The sequence below is a fragment of the Brienomyrus brachyistius genome, chromosome 3, assembly GCF_023856365.1.
Source record: "Brienomyrus brachyistius isolate T26 chromosome 3, BBRACH_0.4, whole genome shotgun sequence".
Classification (NCBI taxonomy): Eukaryota; Metazoa; Chordata; class Actinopteri; order Osteoglossiformes; family Mormyridae; genus Brienomyrus; species Brienomyrus brachyistius.
This window is the reverse complement of record NC_064535.1, coordinates 10,674,834-10,701,633: the sequence shown is the minus strand read 5'-3', so window position 1 is coordinate 10,701,633 and position 26,800 is coordinate 10,674,834. Positions and strand designations below refer to the sequence as shown.

General features: G+C 36.8%; 1 protein-coding gene across 1 annotated transcript; it reads left to right on the top strand.

Moving 5' to 3' along the window:
- Nucleotides 1-205: 205 nt before the first annotated feature.
- On the top strand, nt 206-26,140 carry tm9sf3 (transmembrane 9 superfamily member 3). Its single transcript, XM_049007155.1, has 15 exons — nt 206-444; nt 2,266-2,461; nt 10,526-10,648; nt 10,888-11,048; nt 15,844-15,921; nt 16,446-16,577; nt 17,521-17,687; nt 19,631-19,725; nt 21,725-21,855; nt 22,303-22,442; nt 22,568-22,636; nt 22,766-22,912; nt 23,229-23,312; nt 23,492-23,568; nt 24,162-26,140. The coding sequence occupies exons 1-15, from the start codon at nt 352-354 to the stop codon at nt 24,227-24,229; spliced, it is 1,761 nt and encodes a 586-aa protein (XP_048863112.1). The 5' UTR covers nt 206-351; the 3' UTR covers nt 24,230-26,140.
- Nucleotides 26,141-26,800: the final 660 nt, after the last annotated feature.

Below are 26,800 nucleotides of genomic sequence, written 5' to 3'. Positions count from 1 at the left end.
GCTTTATCAATACACTACTGAATTTAACTGAGAAATGACAGAAACTCTACAGGATTTCCGGTCCTTCACTTCACGACCGGATGACGTGGCTACTTTCTATCACCGGTAGTTGAATGGATTTTTTTTTATTCAACGCAAGCTCAACAGAGTCTACGCTGATTGGACTCAACTGCACACGTGACTCGTCCCAGACAATCAAACGCGAGTGCGTGCAGTATTCGGAAAAATAGGCCGTAATGTGTGTGCGAGAATCCCAAATCCGCCACTGAAATACGACCAGGAAGAAGGAAGGTGTCACAGCTCCAGCAAAGCTAACACCTCATCGTTGATCAGAAAAAAGGTTTAGGAATAATGGGGTTACCAAAATGTAAACTATTCGTAATGATATTACTGTTCGCTGTGGAAATATCATTCCCAGTTCAAGCCGACGAACACGAACACACGGTAAGATAATATGAGGCCCAGAAATAAAGCCTTGATTGAGCCGTTGGTAGAAATCTCCGCATAATTATGTCTGATACACCTGGTGGTCTGAACTAAGTTAGCAAGAAAGAATAATATAAAACCGAGAAGTACCATTTCGTTGCGTTAACAAAAGGTTGTCACTAGGACAAACTGTGATGTTAATTAGCTGACTTGTAATATAACTTTAGGATGATTTCCGAGGTTCCCCGTCATCATATGCATATTTTCCTGGGATCTAATATAATTATCAGGAGCTTGATATATTGCATTTAAATAGTATGCAGTGTAAGTCAGAGCCGTTTAATTTTTGTGATAGTTAGCTGCTGCTAAGTCCAACGTAAAAGTGCCCATCGATGTAAAATTCCGCAGCTATTTAGTTTCCAGCAATATTCAGTAATCACTAGTTTAAAGATGTCAGCTATTTCAAACGCACACAGATAGCACGATACTTGTGCAAAACCTTGTCCCATTGTGAAGTTGAATCCAAGTAACTATATCCGGGTTTTGGCCTATGTGTCGATACATCATGTACTGAACGTGTCGTTGACTGGAGCTTTAATTCATTCCTTGGGGATGTTAAAGGATAATGAACGTAAAGCGTATTGAATGTATAGTCAGGCCAGGCTACATGTAACCGTCCCACATCGCTGTCGTGAAAAATCCGACAAGTGGAACCCAGTTCGGAGTAAGATGGAGAATCGTCTTCCTCAGGAAGAATTCAAATGTCGCACTATTCCACGTCATGTCGTCACTGATCGCCAATTAATCAAACGAGAGTTGCAATAATAACGTGATTATTACTGTAGTTAGAACAAGAACTTCTCCATTCAAGGGGTAAATATCATGACAGATATCCCGTCATTTTGTGAGCTTATATTTATAGAACTAACCCTTTTTGAAAGGTTTAAAAAGTAAGCCGGTCATGCTGTCGTATTTGAAGGCGCTTGGTTTAATTTTGTAGGGAGCAGTTTGGTGAAGACGTTTCTTGCAAGGCTTTTGAAAATGAGTGCATGGAAATGTGACACGCCAATGGACTGCATTTCCTTGTAGAAGCCTAGAGGTTTCACATTTGCGGTTTTACAATGGGCCTTGTACAACAGTTACGTGTAAAAGACGTTTCCATGTATAAACTTCAGTGTGTACCTTCTGTAGTACTTGTTGCTGTAAAAAATTACTTGATTTCCAGAAGAACACTTTTTTTTCCCATGCCATCAATGAGTTTTTAAATATTACGTCTTTCCAATAAATCTGTGAAATCTGATTTCCGGGTTTTTTATTTTCTAAACTTGATACAAAGCTCTAAAGTATCTGGAGAAAACTGCTCAGATGATAACTGTAATAGGAATCCATTTTGAAACCATACAGCAACATTCTCTACCCTCACACTTACAAACATCCTGTACATCTCCCAAATTGTTTACTCTGATAAGTCCCAATGCACATTTCAGTCAATATTCTGTGCCAGCCTAACTGTCTAAGTAGTGTTTTTTTTCTGCATAAGAACTTTCAAGTTTTTTTTATGTATATATTAACACATTTATTCTTTTTCAGTTCGGAGCTCAGAATTTCAAACTTTTTTTCTCTTCCGCTTGAGAATAATGCGGGAAACTGTACAGATGCATTACACTTAAACCATTTCATCTCAGTGGAAATATTTCGTGCCTGCTCTCCCCTGTATTATACGATCTCTTTAATTCAGTGTTTAGGAAATTAACCCATTTTGTATGTTTTAATTGTAGGAAGAGTTTCTTATTTCACTGCAACTTTTTCAGAATTTTCTTTTCTGTTGCTCCCTTGCAGTACACAGATAAGGAGGAGGTCGTTTTGTGGATGAATACAGTGGGCCCATATCACAATAGACAAGAAACCTACAAGTACTTTTCTCTACCCTTTTGTGTGGGAACCAAAAAGACAATCAGTCATTATCATGAAACCTTGGGAGAAGCTCTTCAAGGAGTGGAACTTGAATTCAGTGGATTGGACATCAAATTTAAAGGTAAGACACCGCATGAAACCTCGTGGTTGTCTTCTGAATTCTGTATGTTGATTATAATGCTAATATTTTGCTTATTGGTTCTTAAAGCATTAAACTTCAGAAAGTATCAGGCTGATGTGATTTTGGCAAGAACTAGGTGCTTTGTTTCTAGAATAGTCAGATTTGCAATAATGGCTACAGTAGAAAGCCAAACTTTGGTTTTACTTTTGTGTTCTTTTTGTCCAGTTTCTTTTCTGGAAAAAACTCTACAACTCTAGTTCAAGTTCGGATGGCAGGGAAAAATCCCAAATTTTTATTGAATTTTAAAATGTCTGAAATGTATTTTTTGCCATTTACCTGAAAATTTGAACTCAAAAGATACTTCTCGTGTCTTGAACAAAGCATGTAGTAATCCCACTCGTTTTGTTTTAACTACATCGTTTTAACTGCATGTATACTGGGACAAGGACAGCAGTCCGATTGTAATGGCATAGTCAAGCTATAACCGTAGGTCAACTTGGCTGTGCATATAAACGTACTGACTGTAAAACCTTTCCCAAATTTCTGAGTTATGACCTTTAAGATGTGTAGGCCAGCATCCACCTTTACTGGTTTCTCATCATTGGTCTCAGTTTAGCTGTTTGTTTATTTTTATATAATATATATTTATATATGATAAGTGGTGTTTGGCCTCCTAAGTGTACTTAATAGAAATTAAGAGCTGTCACGTGGCAAAATTACTGGTCTGACTTGTTTACAGGGACATGCTGTGAGTTGCTCTTGTGCTATACTGGCTGACCTTGTACAGTTCTGAAATAACTATGTGTTAGAGTTGAGCATACAATGCTATGTTTTTTCCCCTCTGGCCAATTAGTTAGGGCAACCAGTTATTGTCATTCTTATTGCATCAATGTTCTGAGTTGAGGTTGCATGTTTCTTCTGCATAGAACTTGCAAACAAAGGAAAGGAGGGAAACAAAGTGGGTTAGTATTAATACTGAGCATAAGAGGGTGATATGGGAAATCTTTTGTACTGGGTAGTCATATGGTGGGAGAAAGATATTGGTCCCAACACGAATTCCTGCGAGATGCAATGGTGGACCATTGGCACCACAGTACAATATATCTGAAAGTAAAAAATAGTCTAAATATGTGGGGTTGTACTTAAGTAGCTTTTCTGACTGTAGGACTAAAGACTTCCGGGTCTTTTAAAATTGCATTACTTTATTGGACCACCGAGCTACCTTTCTATCTAGACATGTCATACAATGACTGGGATGCAGGTCCGTAGTAGTCATTGGATTCTTTTTGGTGCTGTTATCATTGCTGCAATATTTTGGTGGTACCATATGGCATCTACTACTTGATGATCTTGGTAATCTTGAACAGGTTTCCTTATTTAATAATATCTGTCTCCTGGTCTGTGCCTTCCTGCTGCTTTTATTTTGAAAACCTCCAGCTGCACTTTAGTTTGGTCTCTCTCTCATCCCATTATAAAGACCATAATTAATCATTATAACTGAACATTACCTAACTGATATATTATCTAGAAGGCAGAATGTCATGTAAGTGGTTATATACATTTATCCAGGCAGTGATTTTTATTTTTCATTTTTTGGAATAAAATCTTTCCTTTACAATTCACTTTGCCTCCAAACTTCTTCTAGAAGTATGAAATTAGGTTTCTCAAATTTTAAATATAAAAATAAAGGGTTTAGTTTTCTCTGTGTTTAATGTTTTAAAAGTTTTTCTCCAGCCATGCCTGGAGGTTTGGGCTTTTGTGGTGGTTAGACTTTTAATAATGGAATAGAACTGAGATTATCATTACAAAGCCCCCCTTGTGGAACATGTAAATTGTATTACAAGTGAAGTTGTACTTAGGTCTCTAGTAATCACTTGTATTTAATGATTATGGAATTTTATAGGATGCAGTCTGTAAAATCATTGGTTTTCTCCAAAATTTTCCAGGCAAGAGTATTTTTCATTTAGAATTTCAATGACACTATGAAATGTCTTGCTGGTAGCATGTTTGCATCGTCTGATGGGAGGATTGATGAGAACTTTCAGTATATAAAAATCTGAATTTATTCTACATGCAACTGCATTTAGATGCCTGTATCTAGCAAGATTTTCATCTTATTCATCATATTAGTGTTGGGTGTGGCCTTTCCTGTCTCCAAAGGCATTGTCTGATGTTCATTTTTGACTCCAAGCTTTTGTCATTTGTATATCACTCTAGACAAAAATATCTGCAAAATATATGTAAATGTGCAAATCACTGATCATGCTTTTCAAAGCAGTGCACCTGTTTGTTTGCATGCAGTTTACCAGTAAAAACTCATTTTAAACACTTGCTTTTAAACAGTTGTAAATAGTTGCTTCTTGTGCAGGTGTTGCTCCAGAAAAGGCTAAAGTTGGGGTGAAAATTTTTCGATTGCTATTATTTAGGGAACAGTTTGACGCATCATAATTCTTTAATTTCTACCATGATTTGATTATTTTGATAACCGAAACTCAAACCTTTCTTTTTACTTAACCAAAAAAATCACAAATATTACCAGGAATGGAATCCAAAGAATGTAGAATAGAATAATTTTTATTATTACTAAATGGGGGGAACAAGCCAGTGTAAATTGTCAAAAAGGCCAGCTACTGTATTGTACAGAAAAAAGTGTTACCTGATTGGCTGCTTTCACCTAGGCAAAATAGCAGTGCCCTAATTCGCCAGCTGTGAAACTTGCCGAGCTTGCCAGCTCAGATTAGCGGAATGGCATCACATCGGTTTTTTTTTATTATTCTGTAGAAAACGAGAGATCGATAAGCAGGCCAGATTTAATATTGAATTATAAATGTCACATGCTAGTATTTTGGGACCTCTTAAGTGGCGAATGAGCCAACGAAATCCCTTGTCCCCCACTATGGAAAATGGCTCATCAGCCAGTTTAATCATGTCCATTATTTTAGTAGTTATAGTTCTAGTAGTAACTCTAGTGCTTCTAACTTTTATATTATATAATATTCTTAGACTGTTAGTCCTGCTACAATATGTAATATCACACCGCAAATCTGTTCCAACAAGATCGATGTATTAGTACCGAAGTCCAATACAATGCAGAAGCCCATTTGTATTTGTGTGATTTTTTTTTTTTCAGTCAGAGAGAAAAGCACTATGTGACCTACAATGAGATATGGTCTTCAGAAGTATTTGTAGCACACAAAAACTATCCAAGTGAACAATGAGTGTATATAGTAATGCCTGGTCTTTTCAACCAGTGTTTTTCAGTGAATCGATCAATTCTAAAAAAACATTTGTGTATCCTTGCATTGCAGTTCAGTTTTATTATTATATTATAGAGTATTTTCACAATATTATTTTCTAAAAGTGCATCACATCATTCCTGCCCAAAGCCCCCAGTGAGCAAGCCAGAGGAGAGAATGACAAGGAAATACTCCCTCGAAGGAAGAAACCTTAAGATGAACCCGATTCAAAGAGGGAACCCAGCCTCTAGGGGCTGGCAGAGGAAGTCAAGATGGCAAAAACCAAATGTACACTGTCCAAATTTTGAGATTTGAGTGTCATTGTGGGGGCAGGCAGGCGATGGCATGTGCCTGGCACTGCTTCTGATGGCTGGATGAACAGTGGTACGGCAGCAGGGAAACAAGGAGAGACGTTAAAGGGACGATGGCAGGTGGCCTGGAAGGACAGGTAGTATAGGTGTCAAAGGCAGCACAGAAGCCATTTTTACATTTTCTTTTTTTTTTGGATCTGACAGCGCAGGTGGGGTGGGGGAAATAAGTGCATTACTCAAAGTACGGGAGACTAGAGGAAGTGCAAATGGTTAGGTTAGTGCAGTATGTAAGCTCTGGCAAATATGGCTATGGCAGTATAAACAGAAAGGAGAGGCAAGTGGAAATGCAGGCAGGGAGAGTCTCTGAAACGTCAGCACTCCAATTCCACAAAGGGAGTGTGAAGCTAGAACAGGAGTGGACAATCTTATCCACAAAGGGTCATGTGTGTGTGTGCAGGTTTTTGGGGATAATCTTTAGGTCAGCTGGTCAAACCCAGGTGTGAGGACTCTTCATCCAATCAGTCCTCTAATTGGTAATCTTATTAGTAATCACACCGGCCCTTTGCGGATAAGATTGGTCACCCCTGAGCTAGAGTGACAGCACTGACGGTTCAGTTCAACCAAAGACAATGGCTCCGATCCGCACTCAGATCTACACCTCACACTATAGGTCTAACTGGGAGTGAGCAACTTGCTAGAACTGTAGCCCCTATGAGCTAGATTAAACAGTGTGTTTTAGTCTAGACTCGAATATTGAGAGTGAATCTGAATCTCGCACATTGGAGGACTGTTTCACAGCTGCAGAGCTTTGTAAGACAACAAAATCATTAACACAACCTATTTTATAATATAGTGTTGAATATCTCATGTAATTCAGTAATCGTACCCATTGTAAAGTCAAAGTATCATAACACAACCATCGTTACCTATGAAGCATCTGTATTTTGTAATCAATCCGAGACTTAGCCAGTGAAGGGAGCATAGAACAGGGCTAATTTGATCAATTTTTTTTTGTAAGAACTCTAGCTACTGCATTTTGTACCAGCTGAAGTTTTTAATTTAAGGATCCAGATGGTCAACCAGAAAGGAGTGCATGACAGTAGTACAGTCTGGAAGTTATAAAGGCATGCATTACTTTTTCTTCTTCAAGGAAGGTGAGCATCCTCAGAAGCTTGGCTGTTCCATAGATGATAGAGCGCAACTGGGAAAACTAGTATTTCTTATGTGGGCATCGAAACTGATCTGAATCAACCAGGACAAGATCTCTGACCACTAAGCTGATTAGGAATACCTCAGTGGTTGAGGTTGTCAAACTTATTTCCATTTTTTTCTGTTTAACACAAATAAATGTTTTGCCACCCAGCATCAGACTTCTAATCCAGAAGATTTGGTTTAACAGATGAATGTAACTGTGTGTCATCAGCATATCAATGGTAACCAACACCATGATTTCTAAAAATGTTACCAAGTGGTAGTGTGTGTGTGTGTGTGTGTGTGTGTGTGTGTGTGTGTGTGTGTGTGTGTGTGTGTGTGAACAGTAGTAGGCCTAGCACTGATCCCTGGGGGACACCATATTTGACTTTAATGGCTTTGGAAGATTTGTTATCAGTTTTTTTTCTTGTGAACAATCTGTTAAATAGGAGCCAAACCAAGAGAGAGCTGTCCTCTTAATGCCAACTACCGATTTCTAGCTAGTCCAAGATAATATTATGATCCACAATACTGAATGCTGTAGTTGGATCTGGTAACGCCAACAAAGATATATACTGAACAAAAATATAAACGCAACACTCTTGTTTCTGCTCCCATTTTTCATGAGATGGACTTAAAGATCTACAATTCATTCCAGATACACAATATTACCATTTCTCTCAAACATTTCTCACAAATCAGTCTAAATGTGTGATAGTGAGCACTTCTGCTTTGCTGAGATAATCCATCCCACCTCACAGGTGTGCCACATCAAGATGCTGATCTGACATCATGGGTAGTGCACAGGTGTACCTTATACTGCCCACAATAAAAGGCCACCCTGGAATGTGCAGTTTTTTGCTTTATTGGGGGTCTGGGGACTCAGAACCGGTCAGTATCTGGTGTGACCACCATTTGCCTCATGCAATGCAACACATCTTCTTCGCATAGAGTTTATCAGATTGTCAATTGTGGCCTGTGGAATGTTGGTCCACTCCTCTTCAATGGCTGTGCGAAGTTGTTGGATATTAGTGGGAACTGGTACACGCTGTCGTATACGCCGGTCAAGCACATCCCAAACATGCTCAACGGGTGACATGTCCGGTGAGTATGCTGGCCATGCAAGAACTGGGACATTTTCAGCTTCCAAGAACTGTGTACAGATCCTTGCAACATGGGGCCGTGCATTATCTGTCTGAGTGGCTGGTCTCAGACGATCTTGGAGGTGAACCTGCTGGATGTGGAGGTCCTGGGCTGGTGTGGTTACACGTGGTCTGCGGTTGTGAGGCCGGTTGGATGTACTGCCATATTCTCTGAAACGCCTTTGGAGACGGCTTATGGTTGAGAAATGAACATTCAATGCACGAGCAACAGATCTGGTTGACATTCCTGCTGTCCGCATGCCAATTGCACGCTCCCTCAATGCTTGTGGCATCTGTGGCATTTTGCTGTGAGACAAAACTGCACATTCCAGGGTGGCCTTTTATTGTGGGCAGTATAAGACACCTGTGCACTACCCATGATGTCAGATCAGCATCTTGATGTGGCACACCTGTGAGGTGGGATGGATTATCTCAGCAAAGCAGAAGTGCTCACTATCACACATTTAGACTGATTTGTGAGAAATGTTTGAGAGAAATGGTAATATTGTGTATCTGGAATGAATTGTAGATCTTTAAGTCCATCTCATGAAAAATGGGAGCAAAAACAAAAGTGTTGCATTTATATTTTTGTTCAGTGTACATCCACGATCAGAAGCCATAAGCAAATCGTTCATTACTTTTTCTAGGGCTGTTTCGGCGCTATGGCAGACCGATATAATGTATTAGCATTATTTTTCTGTAGGAAGGAAGATGGCTGAACAGCAACAACTTCTAGGATCTTTGAACTGAAAGGAATATTTGAGATGGGTCTAATTTCCTAAATCTATACTTTCAGGTATTTTGTTTCTTTAGAATGGATCTAATTCCCATTTTAAAAAGTTTTGTGACATATCCAAGCCTAAGAGACAAGTTTAACAAGTTTACCTGGGTCATGCTCATCAGTGGTGCAATCTTCAGGAATACCATAGGAATTGGGTGTACAAGGCTAGTAGATCATTTCCTCCAACAAATCAAGTTCAAAAGATCTGATTGTTTTACTTGAAAGAAATTCAAAGGTGTCTGTACTATTAGGAATAACAGAAGTCTGGTAGCTGTACGTAGCCAAAGACGGATCTGTCTAATCTTAGTTATTTTATCTTTAAAAAATGTAGTAAAGTAATATACGTATATTGTGTTTTCCAAAAGCATTGTAGCTAAGAGATCATCAGATTGTGCTTTGGCTATTTATATTCATAAACATTCTCCTGCCATCAGATTTTCTGAAAATTCACATCCCTGTACTATTTTAAGCATGTACTTCTAGCATGTGAACATGATGGTGTGCAATTCGGAATTAGTATCTCCATGGAGGATTTGCTCCCAAAAATCACTCATGATCAACTCTGAAGTTACAGATCAATGCCGTAGAACCACCACCTTAATCAATTCACTTTGCATCGATGCATCTTTACACTCCTAGCCTGCAGTAGTGTCAAATGAAGCATGAGCGGAAAGACAATCCGCTCTTTAGCCCACTTAATATCAATCCATCTTCCACATACTGGTGGTGTAGCATCGAGTCTATTCCAGGCAGCACTGGGCAAAAGGGAGAACACCACCTTGGATAAGGTGTGATTTCTTTGTAGCGCACACAAGCAAATACACACAGTCATACATGACGGGCAATTTACAGACATAAAATCATGTAAATTCTGGTTATGTTGTACATGAAAGCAGTGCAACACAGGGAGAACTCCATGCACAAATCTTGGGGTCGGGGTGGGATTTGATCTCCAGGCAGATGTTAGACATGACAATAGTCTTTGTCCAGGGTGTAATTGATTTGATCATTCTGATTTTGAATTGACTTGTGGCATTTCAAAAATGATTGTCTAGATCTGGGCTTTTGCTAGGGAATTTCTTGATCATTGACTTGAAGTTAAATACGAAGTCAAAACGAAGCAGATTTTTTCATTTACTGAAGGCTGGTAGAAAATCTGTTTCCTGATGGTGTCAGAAAAAGAAACCGTGATCACTACTTGTACCCTTTTAATTTGTATTAAATCAGGATTGTAATCAGGCAGCTAAATCCTTATCAGTCTTCAGTTCTGTTCAGCCGTTTTCAATTTAATATAGAATTTTGGAATTTTACTTTTCGGAATTCGAACAATGTATCGAATGCAAAATTTGAACACCCTAATGATTTAAGATGTAATATGATAACCTTGTTTTGAATTCCTACAGATGAAGTGATGCAGACAACCTACTGTGAGATTGAGCTTGATAAAGCCAGGCGGGACGCCTTTGTTTATGCCATAAAAAACCACTACTGGTACCAAATGTATATTGATGACCTACCTATTTGGGGTGAGTAGATATTGGGTATTTGCATTTAAGCCTGACTTACTAATAGGTCTACGTCCTTCAGCTTTCGTAATGTATACTTCAAAATTTCAGCCTATTGTTTATTGGGTAAAATAGGAACTGTACGATGTATGCATGTGTGTTGAATGTTGTGTGACCTGTCATTGCTTATTGAACTTTTGTTGTTTTGGAAGTATTGAGGCATTTTTACAAACATCTTAGGCAATGTTTTTGTATTTCAGGAATTGTTGGGGAAGCAGATGAAAATGGAGAAGACTATTTCCTCTGGACATACAAAAAATTGGAGATTGGTTACAATGGCAACAGAATAGTGGATGTAAATCTTACAAGTGAAGGGAAAGTCAAGCTTGTACCAAACACAAGAATTGCCATGTCCTACTCAGTAAGCAAACTGTTAAATTGACTCGCCTATTAATATCTTTCGTGGCACCTAAATTAGACCAGGCATTTTTATTGAACTACTAAAAATCTTCCTATATTTTCTGTGGAAAATAAATCTGTCGTATCAGATGATTTACAGTGACGGTGCTTGTGGAGCTTTGAAAATAGACTTTTAGAAGGAATTTGGAGGATTTAAAACTTCACAGGTACACAGTTCAGCACGAGTTAATCAGAACTCGGACGTCACTATGATCTGGCAGTCTTGCCAAAATGAAATTCCCAGAGATCATTGTTGGTGACCAGCTGGAATACTCACTCATTAGCTGAAATCAGGATCCGTCTAAAGATCCATTAATACTAATGGTATAATGGATCACAGTTGATCCGTAATCCATACAGATTCCCCCCCCCCCAACGGTCCAAAACGCATATGAATTGCAGATTAATTGCAAAGTTTATCCGTAATGGTGTGAAATGCACTTCTACTGCTGCTATGACTTTTTAAAAGTAATTCCCTAAATCTCAATGCTACAGAAGTCCATAGGGGATGTGCATTAAGGACTTAAAATTCATTTCTCACAATGGGACAGACTTTCCCCCGTTGTGTAACACATGGGGGGAATTATAGATTTTAGATGGGGATGCAATAAAAACTATCTCCCCCTTTCTCTTGATAAATGCTGTTTGCATGTCTAATTACATCCTTTTGTTATTCTGTGATCTCAAAGAAAACTCATGATCTTGAGAAAACAACTTTATGTTGAGATTTATGAGAAAAATAAGTCGTAATCCTGACATACTGATTAAAAGATAAGGATGGATGTCCTTTGGACGTCTATGATGCAGATTTGCAGTGAAAGACAAAGTATTTGTGTTTTCTCGTGAATAGGTCAATGTTAAGTTCTTTGCTTTGTTTTTTTTTTTAATTATTATTTTACTTTCCATTAATTACTACTTATCTGTTTGTCCCCCACCCCCCCGATCTGTGACTCAAAACAGACACGATCCGAACTGAGTTTTGTGGTCCATTGCACCCCTAGTTAATACCAATTTTGACCGTCTGGGGGGGTGCCAGCATTGAGTCTGATTTTTCAGAAACTATATGGCAGGCTCAGACCTGGAAAAATATTTTATTATATGCTGAAACTACAGTTGGAGGTTTGCCTGAAAGTGAAGAACTATATTTGGCCCAAATCAAACATGTTAGATCGCCAAGGTAACACGATTCCTGCTGTCAAGTATGGTAGTAGCTGCATTATGCTGTAAGATTGTCTTTCAGAAGGAGATCTTGAGAAGCTTGTTATTAAGGGCTACATGGACAGAACCAAAAACAGGCAAATCTTGATGGGGAAACCTGTCAGATGGCAAGAACCATCATTTATAAGATGTACTTGATTTGCCTTTTATACAAGGCACACCAGAATTGTTTCGGTTTTTGCATTTCCCATCTTATTCTCTTTTAAGAGAATTTTTGGGGTCAGTGGACAGGGTTATTCAGCGTGCAGCACCCCTGGAGTAACTGGGCCTTGCCCTTAGGGATCTAGGGACCAACAGTAATGATTACTGTATCAGCCATAGGATTTGGTCCTGCAACCTTCCAGACACAGGCACGGACCCATGATCCACTCGGTTGCATGCTGCCCATGAAGAGTAACAATATGTTACTCTTGACAGATTAATAACCCAGAATATACAATGACCAACACAGAGTACTATTCAAGTAAGAAACGGTGTTTAGTAATGGCTCTGCCAAATCCTATAAATGTAGTAATCCCATTGGATATATGCAGGGGTTGGACAATGAAACTGAAACACCTGTTTTTAGTTAATTTATTAGTATGGTGTTGGGCCTCCTTTTGTGGCCCATGCAGAACCAGTTCATCTTGGGAATGACTAATATGAGTCCTGCACAGTGCCCAGAGGGATTTCTAGCCATTTATCTTGCAGATTAGTGGTCAACTCACTATGATGCTAGTAGAGGTAAGTTTCCTGACTCGCTCCTCCAAATAATATTCAGATCTGGTGACTGTGTAGGCCATGGGAGATGTTCAACTTCACTTTCATTTTCATCCAACCGTTGTGTCACCAGTCTTGCTGTGTCTGTTGGTGCATTATCCTGATACATGGCACCACCTTCAGGGTACAATGTTTGAACCACTGAGTGAACATGGTCCTCCAGAATGTTTGATAGTCCTTGGCAGTGATGTGCCCATCTAGAACAAGTAGTGGGCCTAGGAGATGCCATGATATTGCAACCGGAACCATAACAGTCCTGATGATAAGCCTTTTTGGGACTTCTCCACTGAAGACTATGATGGTGGACTCATCGGAGAACGATACATGTTTCACATTGTGCACAGCCCAAGATTTGTACTACTGCCACAATTGGAACTGACATTTGGCATTTGCATGAGTGACCAAAGGTTTGGCTATAGCAGCCAGACCATGAATATTGACACTGTGGAGCTTCCGACCAAACAGTTTTAGTGGAAACAGCAGAGTTGAAGTGCACATGTAATTCTGCACTGATTTGGGCAGCTGTGGTTTTACGTTTTTTGGATACAGGTTGGGGTAGTACCCAGATATTCCTTTCAGACAGCTTCCTCTTGCACCCACAGCTGTTAGATGTGGTCCATCCTCCATGATGTTATGCTGACATTACCTTGGATTGACTTCCTGTCCTGGTCATAGGTGCGCCAGCGAGACGCACGCCAAGAATTTGTCCTCTTTTGAACAATGTCTCACATTATGTTGTGGGTAGTGTAATGTTTTATGTACAGCTGTGCTATTGCCCTGCTAATTCAACCTTCACACTCTGCTCTTACCGATGGAACGTGCAATCAGTGAAGATTGGCCACCAGACCTTGCAAATATGGATGTGAAAACTCAAGCACCATATTGGCCGGTGTTTCAGTTCCATTGATCAACCCCTGTGTGTGTGGGGTTATTTTTTGTTATGGGTTTCCTCTCACAGTACTTCAGTTTTTGCTCCCAGTGCATTTACAGTTATTAATTTGCATCCCTAAATTGTGCGTGTGTATGTGGGTATGCCCCTGCCCTTTACCAGGATATGCAGTTATGAGATGGATGTATTTTCTATTTTTGTGAAGTTTGTTCAAAGTGTAAAGGGCCTAAGTGTTGCAATTAATTTTTTGGCAAACACAGAATTAAAAAAAAAAAAAAAAAAGGTAGTGTCTTAGTTATGCTGACATTTTTTTTGTATTGACCTAAGCAGGTATACATTTGCATGAATTCTGTGTGACTAATAAAGGGCTCAAAGGTTCTTTTGAAAGGTATTTTCTAAAGGAAATTTTTATATATAAAAATCTGGTCCTTACCACTGTTATATAAATTTTAAGCTACTCTGAACATACAGAAGTATTGAATATTCCTTGTTTTAGGTGACGTTATCTGTTGAATGTCTTTGGTTCATGCTGTTTGCAAAATTAGAAAGCAAGTTTTTTTTTTTTTTTTTTTTTTGTGTGTGTTTTTAGCCCTAGTAAAATGCCAGAAGTGTCTGTGGAATTTTGTCTTCCTTAGTACTTTAATAATTTAATTTGATTGGCTACTATGGAAGTTCTTTAGGCTAAGTGCTTCTACAAAGAGCCTTTTTTGTACTAAAATAAGGAGGAAAATCATTAACCAAGTATGTACTTTAGTATGATTGGGAATGATCTTATTGTGGAGAGCACTAGCTTCATTTTAAAGTATTCTTAAAACAGCAACTTATTTTAAACAATGGAATGTAAAAAGGGATAATTTTTGCATTCATGTGCTCTATAATAGTAAACGATTTAGCAGTTTCTTGAAACCACTGAATTTTGATGCTGATGTTTTCCCAAAGCAGGCAGACAGTTTTCTCTATTTTTGTGGTACTTTCAGTTCATTATCCCGTATGTGGTGGACTGTAAGTTTATGAAACAATTTGCTGGTTATCTTCTGTTTTTTTCATCTCCTTTCAGTGGATGAATTTGTAGGTGGTCTTGGGCTCTGACAGTACAGTGTGCTGCAGAAGCAGTTATGTGATGGTTGGATTATCAATCCGAAATGGACCACCTCAATTTATCCTGGCACTGTTTAATGGTGTGGTGGGAATAAAATGATCATAAATGGTAGCAAACTGCACTTGACAACTGTCAGATGTTTATATAAATACCATGCTGGGTGCCTAGCATTATATCCTCAGACCTCCCCTGGTTTGAATCCCACATGTGCTTTGTGTGTAGCTTTTGCATATTGTCCCCATGTATCTCTTGGGTTTTCTCCTCTCAAACCAAAGACATGCAGTTTGGTTAATTGGCAGCTCTGACCAAGGTGAGTGGTTAGAAGATGGATGCATATATCATGCTGGAAATTATGCACCCACATAGAAATCTTAGGGTGTTGGAGAATGAATTTTTTTATGGAGTTTCTGTTTAAATGTGTCTCAATGGAAATCTGTCGGTGATGACCACTTTAGTAAGGTGTTTGTTACATTGGTTATTTTATATTGTTCAGCATGACTGGTTGGAAGATGGATATTATAGTCCAAAGCCAGGGACTAGAATAAATGTGCTTATTCTTGCTAATTTAAGATTCAGCCTCTACTGCAAACAATCTTCCACTGATGAAATGAATAAATCTATTGCATTGCTTTTTCTTTGGTTGTGTGTTCAGTGTAGCATTGTTAAATGCTCCTGAATATCCCTGCATTTGTGTGAGGCATCCATTTGATTACTTGCTTTATATGATTAAGTATTTTTACTTTATGATTTTAGCTTTTTGTTTATAGTTAATGTTTTCCCACCTTTTTATAGGTTAAATGGAAAAAGTCTGATGTCAAGTTTGAAGACCGATTTGACAAATATCTTGATCCATCCTTTTTTCAACACAGAGTAAGTTTACACTCAATAAGTCAAACAGCTGTTGTCTTGTGTGTTTTTGGATGGATGGTCATATTCGTACCTTGCAGATTGATTTTGTTGAACCTAGTAGTGTTAAATGTTAGTAGTCAATATAATAATTACCCATACAGCAGTCAGTGTGCAAGTATTGGATTTCTATTTTAGCAATAATTGTTTTGATTATCCTTTGTTTTAACCTGTCCCACATGATCATTGAAACTGAACATTTAAGTTTTATTTGGATACATAGTCACACTGATCCTTATCAGTATTGTATCAAAGCGCTCACTGCTTACTCTAAATTTTCTTGTTAAAGCTTCATAATAATCCTGACATGGTTGCCTGGCGGCCATCTTGTATTTTCAGTTTCCTAAGCCACTAATCCAATTAGCACATAATTTAATGCAGTATAATTACTGAATTTGATTTCAGCTATGAAAATGGTTGTTTGCATGTTGCTGATATTTCACCCAAGGCAGAGCCGTCTGAGTTAAATGCTTTCTTCCCCTTAACAGATTCATTGGTTTTCCATTTTTAATTCTTTCATGATGGTAATTTTCCTTGTGGGACTTGTCTCTATGATACTGATGAGAACATTAAGGAAAGACTATGCAAGATACAGTAAGGAGGAGGAAATGGATGACATGGTGAGTATTGTTGCTTGGTCTTGAAACACAGCTATTTGGTGAGTTCAGAAATGCAAACAAAACTTCATATCAACAGTGTATGACCCCTACAACAGTCCAAGGCAAAATCATAAATGCTACACTGTATCAAGTATTAAAAAGTGACTAAGATTGCTGTTATTAAAATCAAACAATTCAAACTCTATTCATTCACTTCATAACATTTCACCGCTTGAATTTAAACTGACCTCAATGATCTATTAAAATTGCATGAAAAATAATACCTTTAATGACAATGCATATAAAAAGACTATTTTTGGTTGTCTCCATGGAATACGCCAATAAAATCGATTCAGTGGAATCAAATGTATTGTGTTTACTCCTTTGTCTTTGAGAATGATACAATTTTTCTTCACTTTTAAAATATAATAAACGTCGGGGGGGGCAAAAGCCAAACAAGAAGAAAAGTAACTGAAATTAGCAAAAATTGTTTAATGGGCATTGCAGTAGTTACCTATGGTTAAATGCCATTTTGCCACCTTAAATCGTCACGATCAAACATATTGTTAAACAATAGAACAGCGTTTTGTTTCCCGTGCTTAAAATTTTTTAAAAGTTAGCTTTCATAAACATAGATGGTGCTGTTCTAAGGGGAGTGGCAAAGGTATGTGGTATGTTAAACATTTAAGATCCCTGAAAATCCAGTAGATCAAGTGCCTACAGAATTCATGGAAGGGTGCTATTGAAATTAAGGATTTAAGTTACTGTAAGTGCAATGTAAATTTTACAATGGCTTTCATCTGCATCGGAATCTCATTGTTCTCTATTCCTCTATAGTAAATCAAATTCTTTGCATTATTTTTTTGTCATTTTGTTTCGAATTCTTAGTTTAGTTCTATCGTACGAAGCATGATTCCTTCCACCGTATTTTTACTTGGGTTTTCGTGTTTTCTTCCTTCCACAGGACAGGGATCTTGGTGATGAATATGGCTGGAAACAGGTCCATGGAGATGTTTTTAGGCCTTCAAGCCACCCCATGATATTCTCATCATTTATTGGATCGGGCTGCCAGATATTTTCTGTTTCACTTATTGTTATTATTGTTGCAATGATTGAAGATCTTTACACAGAGTAAGTTTTGATTCTGGAGTCTTTTTGATCCTTCTGTCGTTCTGAGCTGAAACCCAAATACCTGAGTTTGGCTCCATTACTTCCTGATAGTAAACTGATACTTCACTGGTATAAGCATGTATAATGATGATGCTGTCATCGAGTTAAACCTTTTTCTGCATCTTACACTAATAAATATTCAAGCGATCTACAGTGTGTATCTAGCCTAATAAATTAGGTTATAACACAGGCATGTTTGTGACCATGTCAATTTATACTACTGAAATGTTTTTTAATTGAACACAAATTGGAAATTCGATTTTTTTAAATATTTTTTTTTTCTGGATTAATTTTGGAAGCTATCTGGTTACTGTCTTTCGTATTCATTTTAGATACTTGAAGCAATATTATTCAGTGTTAGGGTACACGGTTTAAGGTTGTAAAATTTTCTTTTTAAACATTGCCCATTTCTAAGCAGATTTTTACAGAATTATTTTTTTTTCCCATTACTTTCACTAGAGATGGACTGATTCGATTTGAATTCCGATACAAGAGCTCTTTTTACTTTTAATATAATAAATATGTAATATACTTTATGTTAATATTTAAAAATTATTAAATACACAAATGTGCCCAAAATATTTATTAGGTTTCTAGTAGCATGCATAATGTACTGTTCCATCTCGTTTGTACATCTTATTTAAGCATTTTTGAGGCATTTGCAATTCAGTTTGAATATCTTCCAAGCGACGATACACAGGTGACAAATGCTTAAAATGCCCCCAATGTTTCTGCCACTTCATGAAAGTACCAAAAGTATGGTACTTCAAGGTGTGGTTTTCCCACTTGCGTAAAACTAGTGCTGGCACTACATGGCATCACATCATGTTGCGGGGTATTGTACTGAATTTGAAAACTGGCTGTACTAAGTTATAGTGCTGGACAATGTGCGATTATTAATACGAACGTCACATGTTGTGCACATGCTGACTAGCGACGTAAGAATTGCTATATTAAGATCAGGCCTTTTCTTACTTTTCAATTATGTACGTGCATTATAGCACAGGGGGTTGTGCTAAAATATTTTTAATCTGTCATAAGGAAAAAACTTGGCAAGCCTTGCAATTCCTTTTATATTTGTTTAAAAATCAACTTTGTTTGTTTACCTCCACTGCTTTTGCATGAGTGCTGCATGCTTTCTTTGAGGCAGTCATAATTTCATCCTTACTGTTTAAATCACTTGTTGACATGTTTGTTTTATATAAATACCCCAATATTTATTACACATCGCTAGTATCCTAATATATTAAATACATCCTACACTCTCAACTGTTTTCACGGCAGCATTTGTATTGTGTTTCTGCAGCAGCCTGTTTGCATAAGCAGTTGATAAAGCATTTTAAGTTCCATCCCAAAGTACCAAAGGAGTTCCCTCGCTGGTTTGGCACTTTTGGTACTGATACTCCACTGGAAGTCAATGGAAAAGTATTTGGTGCAGTGAAAAAGTACCATAAAATGGGACAGACGGGTTGTGTGATTGTACAAATAGAGATTGCCAAAGACTGGTCACGTTGGCCGATACCCGATGTGTCAAATAGATCTAAATTAGTGATGATTCCGAACCGAATATCGGAACGGTGCATCTCTAGCTTTCACTGTAGACTATACATCAAGGCTTACCATATACTTGACTAACCTGTAAATGCTGAAGCATAAGTTACTCCTTATAGCATTTGGGGAGCTTACGGTGGGAATTGCTTGGTTTCAATTCATATTTGGAAGAGATGCTGTTGGTGTATTTCTGCATGTTGTAGCGTTGTAGGATGGTGAAGCGCCGTATTTCATATGCCGAAGAAGATGGTCTTTAAATAAGACCCAAACAATTGTGCCAAAGTGTTGTTGGCGTAAATGTAACTATCAGAAATAATAAGACCTCTAATACATGTGGATTTGTTTACTTGTAGGAGGGGGTCCATGCTGAGCACTGCCATCTTTGTCTATGCAGCAACTTCACCAGTGAATGGTTATTTTGGGGGGAGCTTGTATGCAAAGCAAGGGGGTAAGTAGAAACGTTCACTTCAGTGGTATTTTCAAAATGTTTTAATTTTAATTGGTTTTAACACTAATTCCGAAGTTCAGTAGTTTCACATCTAAACTAGAAGCAAGAGATTGATGCACAATTGTTTTTTTATCATTCTTAGGAAAATCAAGAAGATTTTCAATGTAATGGAAAGTAGCACATCTATAGTATTCAAAATTTTAGTATCTTGGACAAAATTATTATTTTTTATTTTTTTTAGGTTTTGGCCTTAAATGAAATGTAAAAGGCAGTTTATATCATTTTTGATATTCAGTGTTTCAATCAGAATATACCCTTTGAGAAGACGACTTTTAGTACTGATATGTAATTTTTTTTTGCAAAACTGATGTGTAATTGTCGCCCCACCCCAAAATTAAAATCTTTTGTGTCCACATAACCTTATACACTGTACAGAGTTCATGGTTCATGGATTCTGCAAGCAGTAAAGTGAAATTCTGCAATTTGAGTCATCTGAATTTATCACTTTGCAACACACATTTTTACACATTAGCGTATTTTACATTTGTACAATAAATATTAAGATGGAGGGGGGGGAGAGGCAGCAGAGTTCAAGATGATTAAACACTTTCTGACTGGATTTGTTTTCATGCTCCAAAATGGTATTGATCCCACTCCGTATGCTACCTTAGGGAATGTATTTCTACTGAAAAGTTCACTAAAGTGCCCAGAATAACAGTGTTGTACATTAATGTATTGTTTTTGACCCTTATCAGTAACAGAAACTGACATGGTCACCTAAGTTGGCAGCTGACAGCTACATATTAATATATGAATATGAGAGCCTGAGAGAGACCCAAGAAAACCTCTTAATATTTTTTCTATATGTACTATTATAAATAAAAACATTCAAAATTTAAATAAGCTTGTTTTATTATCAATAAGTTCTTGTGAAGCAGGCACTTATGTTTCATATTGGGTAAATTTTAGGGGTTTAAAACAGATTCATTCCATTTACATAATTTCTTATGGAGAAATTTACCTCAATTTGGCACTATTCTTCAGATAAAAAGTAGCGAGAACTTTCTTGGGCATTGTTAGAATATCTAAAATATATACAGTACTGTGCAAAAGTCTTAGGCAGGCAAAGAAAATGATGTTTAGATTGTCCTCGCGTTGGAGCAAATCTATGATATTATACCTGTCAATGTGTGTCAACTTAGCAGAGGTTCTGAAACGGCTAAAATCATCCGAGTATTTGCAGCCACTGTCCAGTGCAGCCTTGTCTTTTTTGACTTGGCCACTAACACACCTCATACACCTCATACAATCTCTCACTGACTTTTTAAACCAATATATTTAATTATTTAATTGAGCTGTTGGTAAAATTTAACAAAATCATGGAATGGCTGAGGTGCCCCTGAGGAGAAGTTTGGGAACTGAAGCGGTGTTCTTCTAGCCATCCAACTAGATATCAGTAACTTTTTAGAAAACAGAAGAAATTATTTCTGGTTTTTATTGTGTTACTCTTAATTTGCACATGTTCTAATGTTAAATTAGATGTTTTTTGTTCTAAGCCAAAGTACACTTGCTACCCAGATAAACAGCTTTAAACATTTCTTTTGGACTGCCTAAGACCTTTGCACAGTACCGTATAATAAAAAAATAAATAACTTGAATTCCAGTCTGCTTTTAGTGTAGGCTAAGCGTTGAATTGGCATTGGAAAAATAGCCTTTCTTTGTAAAGTCCCTCCAAAAATTTCCCACAAAGATGTTCTGTTTATTTTTTAGATACAGCACACATTGTGCTGGCTGGTACGGTGGGTAGCACTGTTGCCTCACATCTCCAAGGTTATTGGTTGCCTGTCTTTCCCTGTTGCGTGGGTTTCCCTTGGGTACACTCAGTTTCCATCTGCAGTCCGAAAACATGCATATGCTTTATGGAAATACATGACGACTTGATGCATTTAGTAACATTCAGTGAATACAATGATTATGTGTTTATCTTTTAATCCAACAGGCAGGAGGTGGATTAAGCAAATGTTCATTGGCGCCTTCCTTATTCCTGCGATGGTGTGTGGCACTGCCTTCTTCATCAACTTCATTGCCATCTATTACCATGCTTCGAGAGCCATTCCTTTTGGCACAATGGTCAGTGCTGGTGAATTTTTTTCTTTTTACCTGGAAAACGTTTAAGAATTTCAAGTCATTTAATGTTTTCTGTTTCAGTGATAAGTATACTCGCTTGCTGTTCTGTTACTTTGACATGGTCACTTTCCAACAACTAGCAATTTACCTGCCCTTTGTTTATGCATAAACCAAGACCGTGAGACTTTTTTTAAATATATATATAATCAAATTACTCAATTTTTATGTTTGTCAACTACAGTGTCACAGGAATTGTCTTAATCCTCTAAAAGTGAATTAATAGTTTACAATAGAAAATCTGCTAATTCAGATGTCCAGAATAGCATTCTCTGCTTAGTGATTATTGAGAAACCTGTAAAACCTTGGCGTGATGTGAGAATTCCTAAATCAAACCTACACTTTGCTTGTAATTTTGATCAGATTCAACAGATCTTTTCTGTCCTTTATTAGGTTGCTGTGTGCTGCATCTGTTTCTTTGTGATACTACCTCTGAACTTAGTGGGAACCATTTTGGGTAGAAATCTGTCAGGCCAGCCCAACTTCCCTTGCCGTGTCAATGCTGTTCCAAGACCTATCCCGGAAAAGAAATGGTAATTATTATTTTTTTGTCTGTAGATTTTGTTTTTTGTAGTGAATCAGTTTAAATTTAACATGTTTAGTCCACAAAAGTTTTACTTTGGTATGTTGAATGACCTTATTCTGTTGGATCTCCTAGGTTCATGGAGCCAGCTGTTATAGTCTGCCTTGGTGGAATCCTGCCCTTTGGCTCAATTTTCATCGAAATGTATGATTTTCATTTTTCTCTCACTGCACCATTGTGTATATATATATATATGTGTGTATATATATGTATTTTTGTCTTTTTTTTAAATGCTAATTTGGTTGGAAATTTGTATTTTGCCTATATTTGCAGGTATTTTATCTTCACCTCATTCTGGGCTTACAAGATTTACTACGTATATGGATTTATGATGCTTGTTCTGGTCATCTTGTGTATCGTCACTGTTTGCGTAACTATCGTCTGCACCTACTTCCTTCTCAATGCAGAAGACTATAGATGGTGAGTAATGCATGTGAACAGCGGATTTCTAATTGAGACCTCTTTTATATAATTTTTAATGATCTAATAAGGAGTTTGTACAAGAAAGTAAAAATTATAAACCAAATTTTTGATATTCAGCATGGCAATCGGAATATACCCAAATTTTTGGTTTATGCATATCTTTACCAAAATTGGTTTTGATGGCTAATTTCATATGTATTGTCATTTTTCTAATTGCTTTTAATGGAATAAGTTTGGTTTAAAGCTTAAGCTATATGAGATTTAAGCTGTAAGTTCATCGCATACTTAAACTTTACTTAACCCTCCTCACCAGGCAATGGACAAGCTTCCTGTCGGCAGCATCCACTGCTGTATATGTTTACATGTATTCTTTCTACTACTATTTCTTTAAGACTAAGTAAGTTCTGCCTTTTTTTCATCCTTATCGAGTATTTTAATAACTGTAAAGTGACCTTTACCTGTGTATATGAAATTCAGTACCCAAGTTCAGAAGTCGTAATGTGCTTGTGTTTTACGTTAACTGTTCCCGATTTAATGCAACGTAACGCTAATTTAATTGTGATCCCTGTTTCTTAGGATGTATGGCTTATTTCAGACATCCTTTTACTTTGGATATATGGCTGTTTTCAGTACAGCTTTGGGAATAATGTGTGGTAAGTTTTTTTTATTTATTTATTTATTTATTTATTTTTAATTCTTTAGTCTGCTGTCAGACAAAAAAAAACATTAGGGTAGACGGAGCACTGAAATAACCTAAGTAACATATAGGATATATATATAGTAGTAAATTAACCCAAGTTCCAATCCTGTAATGCTAATTTAGGCAAAAAAAAGTTTAAAAAAAAAACTGCGATAGAATCGTAATCCATGGAATATAACTAATATATTGCTGAACTTGCGCTATTAGCCATTAAAAGGTGCAGCACTTACATTTATAAATGTACAATATATAAAACTAACCCCAAACCGGACAGCCTTCCCATTGTCCCTGAGAAATGTTGTCTTTTGGAAATACTGCTTTATTTCTTTGTGTTGAATTGCAATGCAAATCAGCGATGGCATCATAACTTCACTAATATTCATTTTGCATCCGAAGGCCTAGTTTTCCTCTTAAATGACCTGCTGTTCTAGTTATTGGAGAACATTTATACTTGACAAGTTAAATATGTTAATAGGTTAGGGGTGTGTTTTAGTGTTAGTGGTGAATCTAAAAGTAAATTTCTGTCATCCCCTCTTTCCCTTTTAGGGGCTGTTGGTTACATGGGAACAAGTGCCTTTGTAAGGAAAATCTACACAAATGTGAAAATTGATTAGAGAATACATGATTAACACTGGGAAATGTGGATCCGCTTCAACTTTTCTAACACAAACAGGCACAAGTCGTTTTGCGAGATTGTGGTATTTTACTTTATACAAATTTTGTTTTTCATTTCTTGAATCAAGCCACAGAAATAAAGAAGTCACATGTTCATTAGTTTTTTTTTTTTTTTTTTTTTAATGTTTTCTAATGTTTTCTTTTTCCTTGGGGCAAATTGCTTAGAGTATATGGGGTAATACTACATGCGGAATTACTCCCTTTTCCTGCAACCCTTTCGCCTCCCAAAAAAGAACACAGCTCATTTTTGAGGCTCTCTTCAGTGAAGAGGAAAAGGTATATTTGAAAATTATGTTGCATAAGAAAAAGGGAGTTTGCTTAACCGTTCACTGAAGTCCGACTTTTATTTTGTATTTATTAGCTGTTGAGAATGCCATTATTCTATGTCAGGTTCTACGTTTTGTTTCTGATTTTGCAAAATGTGATGTACCTGCTCAGTTACACTGTATACATCTTGAAGGCTACATGTATTCTAAGTTTGGTCAAAGTCATCACCATATTGGGTATACATTATTTTCTTTATAGTCTAAATTGTAAAGTCTACCCATCCAAAGAAATAATGCTAAGTTTTAGTTCTGCCACAATTAACTGTACATGTGGGCAAATGCTTGAGATAGTATGCAGAACTGTTAAACTATTTTTGAGGTGTCTTATCCCTTTTCCTCCCCATACCATTTTAATGCTTGGGTTTGAATTAAGTATATTCATGAAAATAATATCATAGGTGATATAACATGTATATAACCTTAAAATAATGTAACATTAGTTGTAGAATGGAAATGTATTTGGTTGTACAGATTTACTATGTTTGTTCTGTTAGGGTTATTTTTTAATGAACACTGCGTGCAAAAAACAAAAAAAAAAAGTTGGTGTCCTCATCACAAGTTCATTCTTAAATCTTGCATGAAGTTTTCATTGAACTGTATGTATCAATTGTTTTTTTTTTTCCCATAATGCCTGTCATATCTTGGTAATATGCACTGTGTAAAGGAAAATTTAAGTAAAAAATATGATTATCTGAGATGGTGATGCTCACAGAAAACACACATTACAAATAAAACGTGACTTCATTATTTTTAATTATAATTTAAAGCTTTAATAGAGTCCTCCAACTCTGATCGGTCATGACCATGATTATATTTTTATTTCCTTATTTTAAAATTTGTAAAACTGAGTTGCTGCGGATATACTGTACAAAACGTTACTGCACACTTATCTGGGTGTTTCCATTGTAGTGTTAAATGTTTAAAATATTTCCATGTGTAATTGTGTAAATACCATATGTACTTCAAACATTCTGAAGATATGAATCAATTTACTTTTATCTTTCCACCCACAATTTGATTCTTCATAAAAAAACTGTCTAAAACGTTTTAAAAATGATCACAGTTGCTGTTGAGACAGAACATAATTGGACATGGTTTGTATTTTAAGAAAGGAGAATTGATTAAAGTTCTCATGCTCCGAAGTTCTTTAGCTGTACAATGATTGTTTGTTTTTTTATTGTACAAGATTGACTCTTGCTTATGTCTGGGGGGGGGGGGGGGAAATGTGTGCACGTGCTTTTGGGGAAATCCTGTTTAAATCATATTTTCCAATTTGTGGAATAAAATTATGGTGTCATGGGAGTTCTTCCACTGTTTATATTTTTGTACAGTGTTTTGAGGTGTATTTCTCCATAAATCCATCTTTTTCTATGAAGGTAAGAAACTCTTTCTTTCTGGGTAACTTTTTCCCATCATATGGATATTAAGATCAGTAATTAATCTGAATTCCATTGTTTTATACATTTTCCAGCTTGGATAAGTTTAACTTTATTCCATTTGATGAATAAAACTAGAATGTATTAATTTTGTCTGCTTTGACTTAAATTGTCTAGGATGAAATGTTTTCGAAGTATATCGAGGTGCTGTCTCGGATTGGTCCAAATACAAACTTAGTATTAAATGAACTAATTTTCGTATAGACTGCCTATGGTGCTATTTGTTTGAAAGCATTGATGGATTTTTGCAGGCCTGTGCATGTGCCTTTATGGAGGTTTTGTGTTCCAACCTGGGTTTTTCCACAGTGCCTAGAAAAGTAGCAGAAATCTCAGAATTGCTGGGTACAGTTGGTTGAATGAGGTTAATAGGAGAATGATCACTGGTTTTAATTAATCCATTTTCTATAGTTTCCTAAAGTATACATGATGTTCCTTGTGTCATCTGCCATAAAATTTCATTGTGGTCTCTTACTGTTTTTAAGAACGTGTTTTAAGTAGTAAACAATTCTAGCTATGCTCTATAGTCTACTTTTTGAAATAGTTCTTCAACAGCAAATTAACTTGCAATATTTCTTCTATTTTTTTTAAATGTATATGTGAAATTCAGAATAATATCCATCCATCCATTTTCTGGTTAACTGGTTATCCTGTACAGGGTTGAGGGGGGTACTAGGGGCTATGGATTCAAAATAAACAAAATCAATTCACTGAGTTTAACATCAAATGTAAGCTCAAAATAAAGTGAAAT